This window comes from Dromiciops gliroides, chromosome 2, assembly GCF_019393635.1.
Source record: "Dromiciops gliroides isolate mDroGli1 chromosome 2, mDroGli1.pri, whole genome shotgun sequence".
Classification (NCBI taxonomy): domain Eukaryota; kingdom Metazoa; phylum Chordata; class Mammalia; order Microbiotheria; family Microbiotheriidae; genus Dromiciops; species Dromiciops gliroides.
Genome location: NC_057862.1, coordinates 622,625,160 through 622,638,661, shown reverse-complemented (window position 1 = coordinate 622,638,661; position 13,502 = coordinate 622,625,160). Strand labels below are relative to the sequence as shown.

The following is a 13,502-nucleotide window of genomic DNA, read 5'->3' as shown; positions in this document are numbered from 1 at the left end:
TTCACTCTCTGTGTCATGAGACCCCCCCACACACCTTATTCTCCCATACATGTTCTGACTTTGCCCATGGTTCATATAAGTAAAATCTCTTTAGATCTAAAATATACCAACCCTATTCCCATCTTTGAAACCTTGCTTTGACTCTTGTTCCTCCTTCATGGTGGGGGCCTTCTCATATCTATCTCTTTATTCAGCTATATTCATTCTTCAAGATCAGTCAAAAAAGACTGTCCTGGGACACTAGATGGCGCAGTGGTTAAAGCACCGGCCCCTGAATTCAGGAGTACTGAGTTCAAATCCGGCCTCAGACACTTGACACTTTACTAGGCTGTGTGACCCTGGGCAAGGTCACTTAACCCCCATTTGCCTGCAAAAACAAAAAAAAAACAAAACAAAAAAAAAAGATTGTCCTCATATCTAGAATCCCCAGCGTCCCTTCCACTCATTTCTGGGCATTAGAATGGGAACAACTCATTTGATCTTTATAACATACCTTTTGTATCACTCATTATCTTTGTCTTGTGTACATGTCTATAATTCATTTCTTGAGGTAAGGGGACTAGCTTCCCACATAATCTCATTGTTGATGGTAATTAGTTTTTAATCACAAAAACTAATTTTCTTTATAAAATTAAAATTTAATCATGACTTTTAAAAAAATCAAGAACCCAAATATTCCCTACTCAAAGAAGAGCCCAAAAGGTGATTTTATATATATTACATATTGCATATACATATGTATATATTACATAGAGTCAGTTTTAGATATATATAATACATTATATATTAATGTTATATTACATAAATAACATGTATATATAATACATACCTATAATAATATTCTACATTGTATATATATGTGTGTGTATATATGTATACACATATATATTAGTTATATACAAAATTGAACATGTTTATATTAACTTGCTTCTCAGAGTGACTTTGTAACCTTACTTCTTTTCTGTGTACCAAATTAGTGAGGTATCACAGTGGATAGAGCACTGGCCCTGGAGTCAAGAGGACCTGAGTTCACATTTCACCTCAACACTTAGTAACTGTGGGACCCTGAACAAATCACTTAAACACCAACATACAGGGCCATCTCCAGTCTCCTAATGTATATTTTGACACTGGACGCACATGGTTCTGGAGGAGAGAAATGAGGGTGGTGACCTTGAACACACATCCTTCACTTCAATCCAATCAATGCAAGTCATGACCTTAATGTAATGGGGAATGGTCCTCTTCGAGAATGAAGACAAACATTTATATCCATATGACTTCCCAAACCTGTATTTTCAATCCTAGCATCTCTCCTGAGGGAATTGCCCTGATATTCGAGAAGCAGAAGGCAAAGTATGTAATTGAAAGAATCCACTGACCACTTCCTGAATGAGATTCCAAAGTGAAAACTCCAAGAATGTTATAGCCAAATTCCAGACGCACCAGGGTCAAGGATAAAATATCACATCCAGCCAGAAAGAAACAATTCAAGTATGGTGGAATCACTGTCAGGATAACCCAAGCAAGACCTAGCAGCTTCTACATTAAAGGATCAGAGGGCTAGGAATATGATATTTCAGAGGGCAAAGGAACTGGGATTACAAGCAAGAATCACCTATCTAGGAAAACTGATTATATTACTTTAGGGGGAAAAATGGGACTTCAATGAAAAAGAAGACTTGCAGGTATTCATGATGAAAAGAACTGAACTGAATTGAAAAATTGACTTTCAAATACAAGACCCTAGAGAAGCATTAAAAGGTAAACAGGAAAAAGAAATTAAGAAGGATGTTAAAAGGTTACACTGTTTACATTCCTACTTGGAAGGATGATATGACTAACTCATAAGAACTTTCTCATTAAAAGGGACAGCTGATGGGTATATTTAGACAGAGGAGCACTGGTGTGAATTGAATATGAAGGGATGAAATCTTAAAAATAATAAATTAAGGGATGAAAGGAATGCACTGGAAGAAAGGTAAAGGTAGAGGTGGAATGGAGCAAAGTATCTCACATAAAGAAAGCAAGATAAAGATTATGGAATTGAGGAGAATATGGGGGAGATGCAGGGGAGTGAATGATAAAAATCAGAATGGCTCAAAGAGAGAATATAATACACACTCAATTAGGTATGGTATCTATCTTATCCTGCAGGGAAGTAGGAGGGGAAGAAGATAAGGGGGGGAGGGATGAAGGAAGGGAGGGCAGATTGGGGGGAGGGAGCAGTCAGAAGCAAAATACTTTTGAGGAGGGATAGGGATGAAAGAAGATAAAAATAGAATAAATATCATGGGGAAGGGAAATAGGAAGGAGGGAAATACAGTTAGCAATAGTAATATGAAAAAAAAATTGAAGCAGAGTCAAGAACAATGTAAAATGATGACTAGGAAGCTGATTAAGATGCTGCTGATAATGATGATGATGATAAAGCTTATGGTACTTTCCTGGGCTCTTGTGAAGACAATTCTTTGTGAGGTATAAGGTACTATATAAATGTTATCTATTATTGTTGTTGCAATAATCAGCATCATTGGTTTATTGTAAGGAAATCTCTCTTTTTAGTACTATATAAATATAGTTTACTATAAAAAAATGATGAGCAGGTTGCTATCAGAAAAACCTGGAAAGACTTTTGTAATGATTGGAATGATGCCACCTACTGGAGACTTACTATAGGAAAGCTCCACCATGAGGAGAATGCCTCAGAGGGCAAGGCCATGCAGCTTTTCCTTGGCGTCAGGAAGTAACATTTGCACATGGGTACTGTCCAGCCAATCAACTTGAGGACCCTCCCATTTTCTGGGAGGCAACAGGAAGGAGGAAGTAGGGCCTGGGCAGAGAGGTCTGTCTCTTTTGGGTTCCAGACTTGATGGTGGTGGTGGCGGCAGAGGACTTCACAGGAAATTTGAGGAAAGATAGGAATGCCAGGCTGTTGGAATTCTGTTCTCAATCTTTCTCTTTCTATCTTTCAATAAACCCTTAAAAACCTAAACTCATTTTATCAGTGATTTTAGTCAGTTTCCCCCAAACTGTGGGGGACAGATTAGAACCCACATTTAGAATCTTAAATTATAAACACTTTCATGAGCTGGTGAAAAGGGGGAATGCACTGAATGCAAAATAACAGCAGTATTGAAAGATGATCTGTTGTAAATGACTTAGTTTTTCAGCAGTACAATGATCCAAGATACATTAAAAGACTTATGGAAAAATGCAATCCTTCTATAGAGAAAGAAATGATCATTGCTGAGTACAGATTGAAGCATAATTTTTTGTTAGTTCCTTTTCTAAAGATTTTTTGTCTGTTTCTTACAACTTGAGTAATGTGGAAATGTTTTTTCATGACTTCATGTGTATAACTTATATTGAATTGCTTGAGTTCTTAAGTGGGAGGGAGAGTGGGAGGGAGGAAGAGAATTTGGAAAACAAAGTTTTAACAATAGACGTTAAAATTTGTTTTTATATATTATTTGGAAATTACAATTTCTAAATAAAAAAAAATTAATGTGGCCTTATCTAATTCCCTAGTCACTAGTAAGTTTGCTCTTCTCAGGGACTTCAGTATGCCCCAAGGACATTTAAAATTAATACAGGAATTCCTTAAAGACATAGAGGGAGTCCTCATGAAATGTGGGCACTATGCCTGCTTCTTTGATGCAACCAAGTAATGACCTTTGGTCTCTGTGATTCTGGTCAATTAGATGATTTCTGTTCTTTTCTTTGGTCTATGCTTATAAAATGACATTGCTGTCTAAAATTTTTGGGTCTTTTGGCCAGAATCATAGCCATTAGACACATTCTTTATTATCAGGCCCATAAGCCTGTTTTAGGACCTAATATGCTCCTTAGAGAATTGAATCAGTTTACCTATGTTAAATTTTATTTGTGACCCTCTTTAATTTCCACCCTATAACACCAACTGCCAGTTAAAGACTTAGATTCTGCCCAAGGCAAATGAAATTCAATATGTCAAAGCTGATTAGCTTTTCTTCCAATCCTGCCCCTCCTCCAAATGTCTCAATTATTGTAAATAAATGGTATAATCCTTTTAGTTACCCAGCCATCACACTTTAGTTGTGAAATCACAAGATTTGCAACTGAATGGATATTGGAGTGAGTGAGAAGTGAGTAATCAAGAATGACATGAAGAATACAAACCAAAGAGGAAATAAAGAGGGTGCTACTCCTGGACAGCAACAAGGAAGTTTGAAATATGAGTGAAGTTCAGGATAAAAGAGCATAGTTCTAATTTTTGACATGTTGAGTTGGTTATCCCTATATAATATCCAGATGAAAATTTCCAGTAAGCAATTGGTACTGTAAAACTAAAGCTATATTTTCAATTACCTTTAGCATGGAGAGGTGGTTGAAGCATAAGACCTTGTCAGTCGGAATTACAACATAATTCAATTTTCCAATTTTATGACAACTTCAAATTGACCAAGTCCACATTCACCAAAATGCTATTTGTAAAGAATTCCAATGAGTTGAAGCAGAAGATAAAAATAAGGTCAAACATTTGAATTGTATATGGCATTTGTGAGATGATCTTTCTATATATAAGCAGGGTTCATATTTTATTCAGTCCATTCATCAAGCATTTATTAGGTGCCTACTATATACAAAGCCCTGTTCTAGATGCTGAGGGCAAACAGATGAAATCAAAAAAACTTTTCCTGTGAGGGAACTGAAGAGATTGGAACAGCAAGTGGTAGGGAAATTGACTCTATCTTGTGACTCAGTTCTGAAGCAAGTTCAGTTCCCTTTCTATTCAATTATCAGGTTTAGTCCAATTTCTGTCTTGTAAGATATTCATTTTTGGAAATTGTGAAAGGACTTTGTTGCATGTTTGAACCTAGCCTTGCATTATTGGATAGCTGGACAACCGCTACTTGTTGTTTAGAGAAGTTTAAATAAGGACCTAGGTTATGCTGACCTGCAACCCAATCAGGTCCAAAGATAGATGCAGGGAGGTTTCATCACAAATTATATATCTCAAGCAACACCCATAACTCTTATCTGAAAACTGGCACCATGCAGATCAATCAGTTATTGTTTCTTGTTCCTTCTTGGTTGAATACAGAAACTTGGGGATAGGGTAGGGACATCTCTTTATTAATTTCAAAGAATTTATCCTGTTTTTTCTCCCTCTCAACTTGGAAAGTCCCTACTCTTTCCTCCAAGTTGAAATCAGATTACCTAATTTTTGGAGTGGTCAATTATTTTCTTTTAATTGGTCCTATTTAATGAATTGTTTTTAAAGTATAAAAATCTGTCAGCCCTGTACTTGGGATCCATGCCCTAAGCTGAGGAAATATGTTATTGACTTATCATGCAATAACATTCTTAGAAGTTCAAAAACTTTGTTTCCATAATCATTGCATCTTTCACCCACCACACCTCCTCTCAAAAAGCTTTCCTAATACTTAGTGACGTGTAGGCATGAGGCCTGATGTGAATAATAAGCTTTAGTCATGGGAACTATAAAACCACAGATTCAGAATTCAAATAAAATTGACATTCTTTATTAAGTTATAATGATTAAAAATTTCCTTACAGAGTATCTAGTCCAAGCTCTCATTCAGAAATAAAATTTGCTGAATAACTGTCTAACAAATGGTCAAACAACCTCTTTGCACACTTCAAATGATGGGGAGGAGCAACTCATCCCAAGGTAGTTCCTTTTATTTCTGGGACAGTCCGTAATAGTTCTAGAAATCGTCATCAGAATGAGTTAGAAAATGTCTTTTTAAAATTATTGATTTAATTCTATATTCTGCTGAAACAGAACACATGTATGGCCCCTTCATCATATACAATCCTGCAGGTTCTCTGAAGATAAGAACTAATATTCTACACATATCTTCTTTTCCATAATCTACAACAAGTTTTATTACTCTGTGGTTCTCATATGAGAGAGTTTCTTGTTGAAAACATTTTCTCACTGGGTAGCTTCTTTTTGGTGCTCTAATATGACATCTGATTGTGCCACAAAGTTTCCAGGGATGACTGATCTCTCATGCTATCTGCTTTTCAGAGTTGATATTCCAACTTAATTAAAGCCAAAAATTTAATGACCTTGGTAGACCATGTATAGGTACTATTTACACAGCAACTTACAGTATAAAAAGTTCATTACAAATATTATCTTGGGGCAGCTAGGTGGCACAGTGGATAGAGTAATGGCCCTGGATTCAGAAGGACCTGAGTTCAAATCTGACCTCAGACACTTAACACTTACTAGCTTTGTGACCCTGGGCAAGTAACATAACCCCAATTGGCCAACAAAAACAAAACAAAACAAAAGAAATCAAAGGAAGAAATAAAAGACCTATACATACCAAAGTATTCATAACATCACTTTTGGGGTGGCTAGGTGGCGCAGTGGATAAAGCACCAGCCCTGGATTCAGGAGTACCTGAATTCAAATCTGGCCTCAGACAAATGACACTTACTAGCTGTGTGACCCTGGGCAAGTCCCTTAACCCCCATTGCCCCACAAAAACAAAAAAACAACAAAAAAACCAAATATCTTATTTTATCGTCGCACCAATCCTGGAAAGTTGGTGCCATTATTCTTATTTTACAGCTGAGCAAACTGAGGCAAATAGAAATTAATTGACTTGCCCGGGGTCATACAGCTTAGGAGAGTCTTGTGTAATTTAAGATTCTAAATGTGGATTCTAATCTGTTCCCCCAGTTTTGGGGGGAAACTGACTAAAATCACTGATAAAACGAGTTTAGGTTTTTAAGGGTTTATTTGGAAAAATAGAAAGAAAAAGATTGAGAAAACAGAATTCCAACAGCCTGGCATTCCTATCTTTCCTCAAATTTCTGTGAAGTCCTATGCTGCCACCACCACCAAGTCAGGAACCCAAAAGCCCCCGCGCTCTCTGCGCAGGCTCCCTTTCCTCCTTCCTGTCTCCTCCCGGAAAATATGAGGCTGCTCAAGTTGATTGGCTGTTAGCCTTGATAGACAGCACCCATGAGCAAATGTCATTTCTGATGCCAAGGAAAAGCCACAATGTCTCTGAGGCATTTTCCTCATGATGGAGCTTTCCCATAGCAAGTCTCCAGTAGGTGGCATCATTCCAATCATCCAATCTGGAGCTTCGCATCAAAACACAGGTTTCCCCAACCCCAAGTCCAGCATTCTATCTACTTCATCATCTCTAAGTAACTCATACTTAATAGAGAAACTACTTTGACCAGTAAAGGCCCCTTCTTATTCCAAAGAAAAATTCAAAACTCCCCAAACGATAAGGAAAATAAAAATGTATTTTCAAGTTGGTAGTTTATAACTATTTGTTTCTTAATTGCAGTGGTGCTAAAGTTTTGTGGAAAGGCAGGAATGAACCCTCCAGCTAATCAAAACATGACTGGGGAAACAAAGATATAAGATTTGGCAAACTGACATTTAGTTTCTTAGAGTGTGACATCATCAATGTCATTATCTTGCAAAACTACTTATGTTGTAGATTGCACTATTTCTTCACTGAATTTAATGATAAAAATGATGGAAAACATTACGTGAAATTAACTCTGGAAACCACATTATTGTTAGGGAGCTAAGAGTCGTGGGATCCCAATTCTTAGCAGAGAAAGCTCTTCTTAGTAGAAATCCCTCAGGAGTAATAACTTTTGAACCTCACTTAGAGGTAGCTGCATGATCCCCACAGCTCGCACCTCCAGAATCACTATATTCCCTTTGCTTGCCACTCCTTCAGAGTCTTACATAATAAATTGCTTTTCTAAGAACACACGTCACAAAAGAGTAGGACTCTTCAGTTTGGAAGATTTAGAAGGCTATATCTTTGTTTGTGGTTTTGTTTAGTATTTGTTTGCTAGGCAATGGGGTTGAAAGTGACTTGCCCAGGGTCACACAACTAGTAAGTAATCAAGTGTCTGAGGTCAGATTTGAACTCAGGTCCTCCTGAATCCAAGGCCAGGTGCTTTATCTACTGTACCACCTAGCTGCCCCTGGAAGATTTAGAAGGAAAAAAATACAAGCCTATAGAATATCAAATAGAGGAATATAACCTTGTTCACTAAATGGCATGACACTGGAGTTAATCTGTTATACCCCCAAACCCACCTTTCAACCCTCAATTCAAAATTCAAAAGGATGTCATTTAAGGATAACATAGATCCTTCTAACATAAGAGGGTGATGTTGTAACAATCTTCACATGGCTTCTTATCTTTGTTAAGTTATATAATTCTCTGGGGTTTTTTTCCTCATCTGGAAAATGAAAGCTTCTCAGCTGAAGAAAAATCATTACTTTTATTATTTTGAACTATAAAATCAGATTTCAGTATAGAAAGGCTCTTCAGAGAGTTCCTCCTACTTTCCTTCCTGATTTAACCTCTCCTTCATTAACAGCTCCTTCTACTATACATCCCACAAATGGCCGTTTGGCCTCTCTTTGAAGACCTCCAGTTTGGAGAGCTTGCTATCATCTGAGGCAGCATTATTTTACTTTTGTCAGATCTAATTTTTAGAAAGTTCTTCTCAGCTAAAACCTGTGTCTCTGTAACTTCTGATCATTGTTTCGAGTTTTGACTTCTAAGGCCAAACCAAATGAGTCTTTCACTCAAAAGACCTTCAGATCTTTGAAAACAGGTTAATTAGCTTAACGTTTCCCCCCCTTAAAGATTAAACATATAGATTACACAATTCTTTACAGTGATTCTCATCTTCCAGACTTTGTTTTTCTCTTTAATAGTCCATCCATCTCCTCTGGATATAGCTTAACTTGTCAATATTCTTCATGGGATGTGCGTATTAGAACTGGAAACTAAATGTACATTATATTCTGACCAAGGGTAAAGAATTATGAACACATTACTTCTAATAATGAAGTATAGAAGGGCATTGGTTTTCTTGTTTTGGTTTACAGTCCTCTAACTCTACCTGGCCTTTTTCACATGAATTGCTGTTTAAATACAAATCTTCCATCTTGTACTTATGTCCCTACTTTTTATTTATTCTTTTTAGAGATTTAGAATGGATTATCTTTTTATATTATAAATATTTAAAATGACTCCTACTTCTTTAGAATCCTTTTGTAACCAATCAAACAGGTAAATAAAATTAATAATAGAGCAACCTCAACTGAAAGTTCATGTAGCATTTCATATCTGTAATACCCTCCTACCTCTCAATTTTTTTTAAAATAACAGAAATCTATTTTCTTTCCTTCTTATCCCTGCTACAATGGGGAAATGAAAATAACTTTATTAAAACAAACATGAATAATCAATAGTAAAGCAAAAAATCCCATCAGTAAATTATATACAAAAATATTTGCCCCATTCTACCCCCTTAATCTGTCACTTCTCTGTAAAAGATAGCATTCTTTATCATCATAATCAGCCCTTTGGAATGATGAATGGTCACTATAATTGTTCATAGTTCTTTACAGATTTCATTTTTTTCATTTTTATGGTGTTATTTTTATTGCACAAATTGTTCTACTAGATTCTTCTCTTTTACTTAGCATTGGTTTGCAAAATTCTTCATAATTGCTTTTTTCTTGTAATATTGATATGAGTAGAAATTTTTCTTCTAACTCTGCTCACTTCACTCTTTCTTTTATAGTGGAAAAAAATCAGAAACTAAGGGGTATATTGAGGAATCATTTGCGATAAGTGAATGTAATGGAGCATGACTGTGGTATAAGGAATATGAAATTAATTGCTTCAAAGGATATGGGGGGCAGCTAGGTGGCACTGTGGATAGAGTACCTGAGTTCAAATCTGGCCTCAGACACTTAACACTTACAAACTGTGTGACCTTTGGCAAGTCACTTAAACCCCAATTGCCCTCACTAAAAAAAAAAAAAAAAAAAAAAAAAGAAAAAAAAAAGAAAAAAAAAAGGACGTGAAAAGGCTTGTATGAGCAGATACTGTGAATTGTCTTTAATGCAAGAGCTAGACTTCATATTTCTCCCTACTAAATGTGGTCTTTCTTGTGAAAAAGAACTCAAAGTTTCCTTATATTGTAAATAAAACCTTGAGTCCAATTAAAATAAAAAAAAAAAAAACTTAATCATATCCTGGGCAGGATTAAAAGGGAAGAGGCCCACAAAAAGACAGATAATACTTGTACTCTGACCTAGTGATGCCACAGCTGGAATATTTTCTGCTCTGGGCATGATATTTTAAAGAGAAAAGAAATGGGACATGTTGATGAATGAGCAGGAGAGGATGAACAGAAAGATTGAGATGACTTATAAATGTATCATATGTGAGCTAAAGGAAATATGTTGAATTGAATGTAAAAGGGAATATTTAGAAGGATGAGGAGGGGCCATTATAGTGGTCTTGAAGAATGGAAAAGTGGTCCTGTGAAAGAGGGATTAGACCTGATCTACTTGGTCCCAAAAAGCAACAGGTAGAAGTTTCCAAAGAAGACAATTTAGATTTGATGTCAGGTTGAAGTTGGGAGTGTTGTAGAGAACATTCTTCGTCAGGTTTAGTTTAGGTTCTTAGTATTCACATGTCCTTTCTAGCTCTTTCATTCTGTGATTCAGTAAGGTAGCCATAATTAAAACCTGGTGACTTATTTTGGGATGTCAGTTCTGTCATCTCAAGTGTTTCTTCTTCCCATTTTTAGGCCATCTACAAATTTTTTTTGGCAGGGCACTGAGGGTTAAGTGACTTGCCCAGGTCACACAGCTAGTTGAGTGTCAAGTGTCAGGCTAGATTTGAACTCAGGTCCTCCAGAATCCAAGGCCAGTGGCTTTATCCACTGCACCACTTAGCTGCCCCCATCTACAAATTTGATAAATATGGTAGCTATGACTACTTAAGTCTGTTAAAAAAAGATTGATAGTAACTGTGCTAAGGACAAAGCATTGGGGAATTTTTATTAGAGACTTGTCTCCAGGTTTTCTTTACCCATTAGTGAATACTTTTCAAACATACCAGTTTCTGACAAAATTGATTGTCTGAAATAAACCAAAAACTGAGGACACTTATCTAGTTATCTATTATTTAATTTGCAAAGCTAGTATTTGCATACTAACTAGGTCACTTTGTAGAGGTATGAGAGAAATGATTTAGAGAGCTGATTTCTATAGTAAAAAGAAGGAGTAAAAAATGACTGAACCTTGTTTTGAACATAATTCAATTAAACAAGTGAGGTCACCTGAGTAGTTAACATCTCCCAAACTTTCTTTTCTTTTTTCTTTTTTTTTTATGGTGGGGCAATGAGGGTTAAGTGACTTCCTAGGGTCACACCTAGTAAGTGTCAAGTGTCTGAAGCCAGATTTGAACTCAGGTCCCCTGAATCCAGGGCTGGTACTCTCTCTGCTGTGCCCCTAGCTGCCCCACCCCCACTCCAAATTTCTTAATCCTAGGGCAGAAGTCTTTTCCGACAAGGTGGGGGGCTTTTTGTAACCAGAAAGTGTATTGGGAAAGACGAATTTGTGTCATTGTTAGCAGTCAACCCTCCCCCCCCCATCTTCCTTAGACTATTCCATTCTTCAATTTAGCCCGTAGCTCAAGATAAAAGGAGTTTGTCCACTGAGACTGGAAAGAGTAACTTAACCTCTTAATCTGGCTAACTTTTCTCCAACTGCCAGAAAGGTAGATTTAGCCTCTGGTCAAACACCTCTTTTGTGACAGAAAGGGAAACCTATTTTTTTTATTTTAATCCTGGGGGCAGCTAGGAGGCACAGTGGCTAGAGCACCAGCCCTGGCATCAGGAGGACCTGAGTTCAAATCTGGATTCAGACACTTGACAATTACTATCTGTGTGACCCTGGGCAAGTCACTTAACCCTCATTGGCCCTGCAAAAAAACCAAAACAAACAAACAAACAAAAATTAATCCTAAGATTATTTTATTATATCTTACTCTAAGTTATATGCTACTAAATGACCAAAGTTTTCACAATTTATCAGCTCGCTAAATCTATGGAAATCTAGACTTAAAAGACTATCTATGTTATCTCTCTTAGCCATTAGGGCTAGCTTTTCCTAAAGAAGGGAGCCTCATCCTGTAATAAAAAATAAAAATAAATCAGAGAAATAAAAAAGACCTGATATCCTTATCAGTTCAAAGCTGAAAAGCGATTAAGAAAAATGCTGAGCATAGAAGGCTAAGGGGTCAATGTGGATTGAGAGGTAAGTATCTTTGCCTCTGAGGAGACTCCCCAGGGCCACCTTCATGTCTTGGTTTCTTAGGCTATAGATGAAAGGGTTGAGCATTGGCGTTACCACTGTGTATACCACAGAGGCCACAATGTCTTTGGAGGAGAAAGTAGATGAAGGGCAGAGATACACACTGAAAATTGTACCATAAAACATACAGACCACAGAGAGGTGAGAGCCACAAGTGGAGAAGGCCTTTCTCCTGCCACCCCCTGAAGATGGCATCCTGAGAATTGCAGAGACAATGTAGATATAAGAGATTAGAGTGCATAGGAAAGGAACTGTCATAACTGGACCACCTGCAACAAAAACCATTAATTCATTTAGATGGGTGGAAGAGCAGGACACTTTCAACAGGGGACTGATGTCACAAAAAAAGTGGGATATTTTCCCTACCACACAGAAGGACAATTTTGCCATGAGCAAAGTGTGTAACAGAGCATGGAGATTAGTGATCACCCAGCACATGCTCACCAGAAGGATGCAGAGCTGGGGACTCATGGCTGTGGTATAATGGAGTGGGTAACAGATGGCCATGTAGCGATCATATGCCATCACAGCAAGCAGGAAGCTGTCCATGTCCCCAAATGAAAGAAAGAAATAGAGTTGTGTTAGGCACCCTGCATAGGAGATGGTGTGATGCTGAGTATACAGGTTATGTAGCATCTTCAAGACTATACTAGAGGATAGACCAATGTCAGCAAAGGAAAGAGTGGCCAGGAAGAAATACATAGGGGTGTGGAGGCGAGCTTCAGAGATGATGGCAAGGAAGATGAGCACATTCCCTACCATGGTAACCAGGTACATGCAGAGAAACAATCCAAAGAAGAGTTGTTGGTGTTCTGGCCACTGGGAGAGCCCCTGGAGAAGAAACTCAGAAACACTGGTCTGATTTCCATGTCCCATGTCATTGACATGTTAAGGGGTCACTAAACAAAAGACCTAAGAAAACAGAGTAATATACTTTAAATATATTACAGATTGGAGTGGAAAGAACCATTTTATACATCAGGATAACCAAGTTCTATCAGGAATCCATTGGTGCCATGAAGGCTTTTATTTTATCTCCTCACCTCTCCTCTGGGAGTTTACTTGGTTGACCATTCCTCTCTTCTTTTCTCCCATTTTCTCTCCAAATACTATCTATATGCCCACTGCCTATACACATGCCCAGAATTCCCTTACCTTAAAAATTCTTCTCTTGACTCTCACTCCCAAAGACTATAGCTCCATATATCTCCTCTCTTTACATGATAACTTCCTAAAAAAGTAGACTGAACTGACTACCTACATTCCTATCACCCTCTAACCCTTTGAATCAAATATCTAGAGTCCACTGCAA

General features: G+C 37.3%; 1 protein-coding gene across 1 annotated transcript; it reads right to left on the bottom strand.

The window, feature by feature from the left end:
* Window positions 1-9,327: 9,327 nt before the first annotated feature.
* On the bottom strand, window positions 9,328-13,066 carry LOC122740403 (olfactory receptor 1N1-like). Its single transcript, XM_043982534.1, has 2 exons — window positions 12,307-13,066; window positions 9,328-9,380 (listed from the first exon to the last, which is right to left on the bottom strand). The coding sequence occupies exons 1-2, from the start codon at window positions 13,064-13,066 to the stop codon at window positions 9,328-9,330; spliced, it is 813 nt and encodes a 270-aa protein (XP_043838469.1).
* Between the last annotated feature and the right edge of the window lie 436 nt (window positions 13,067-13,502).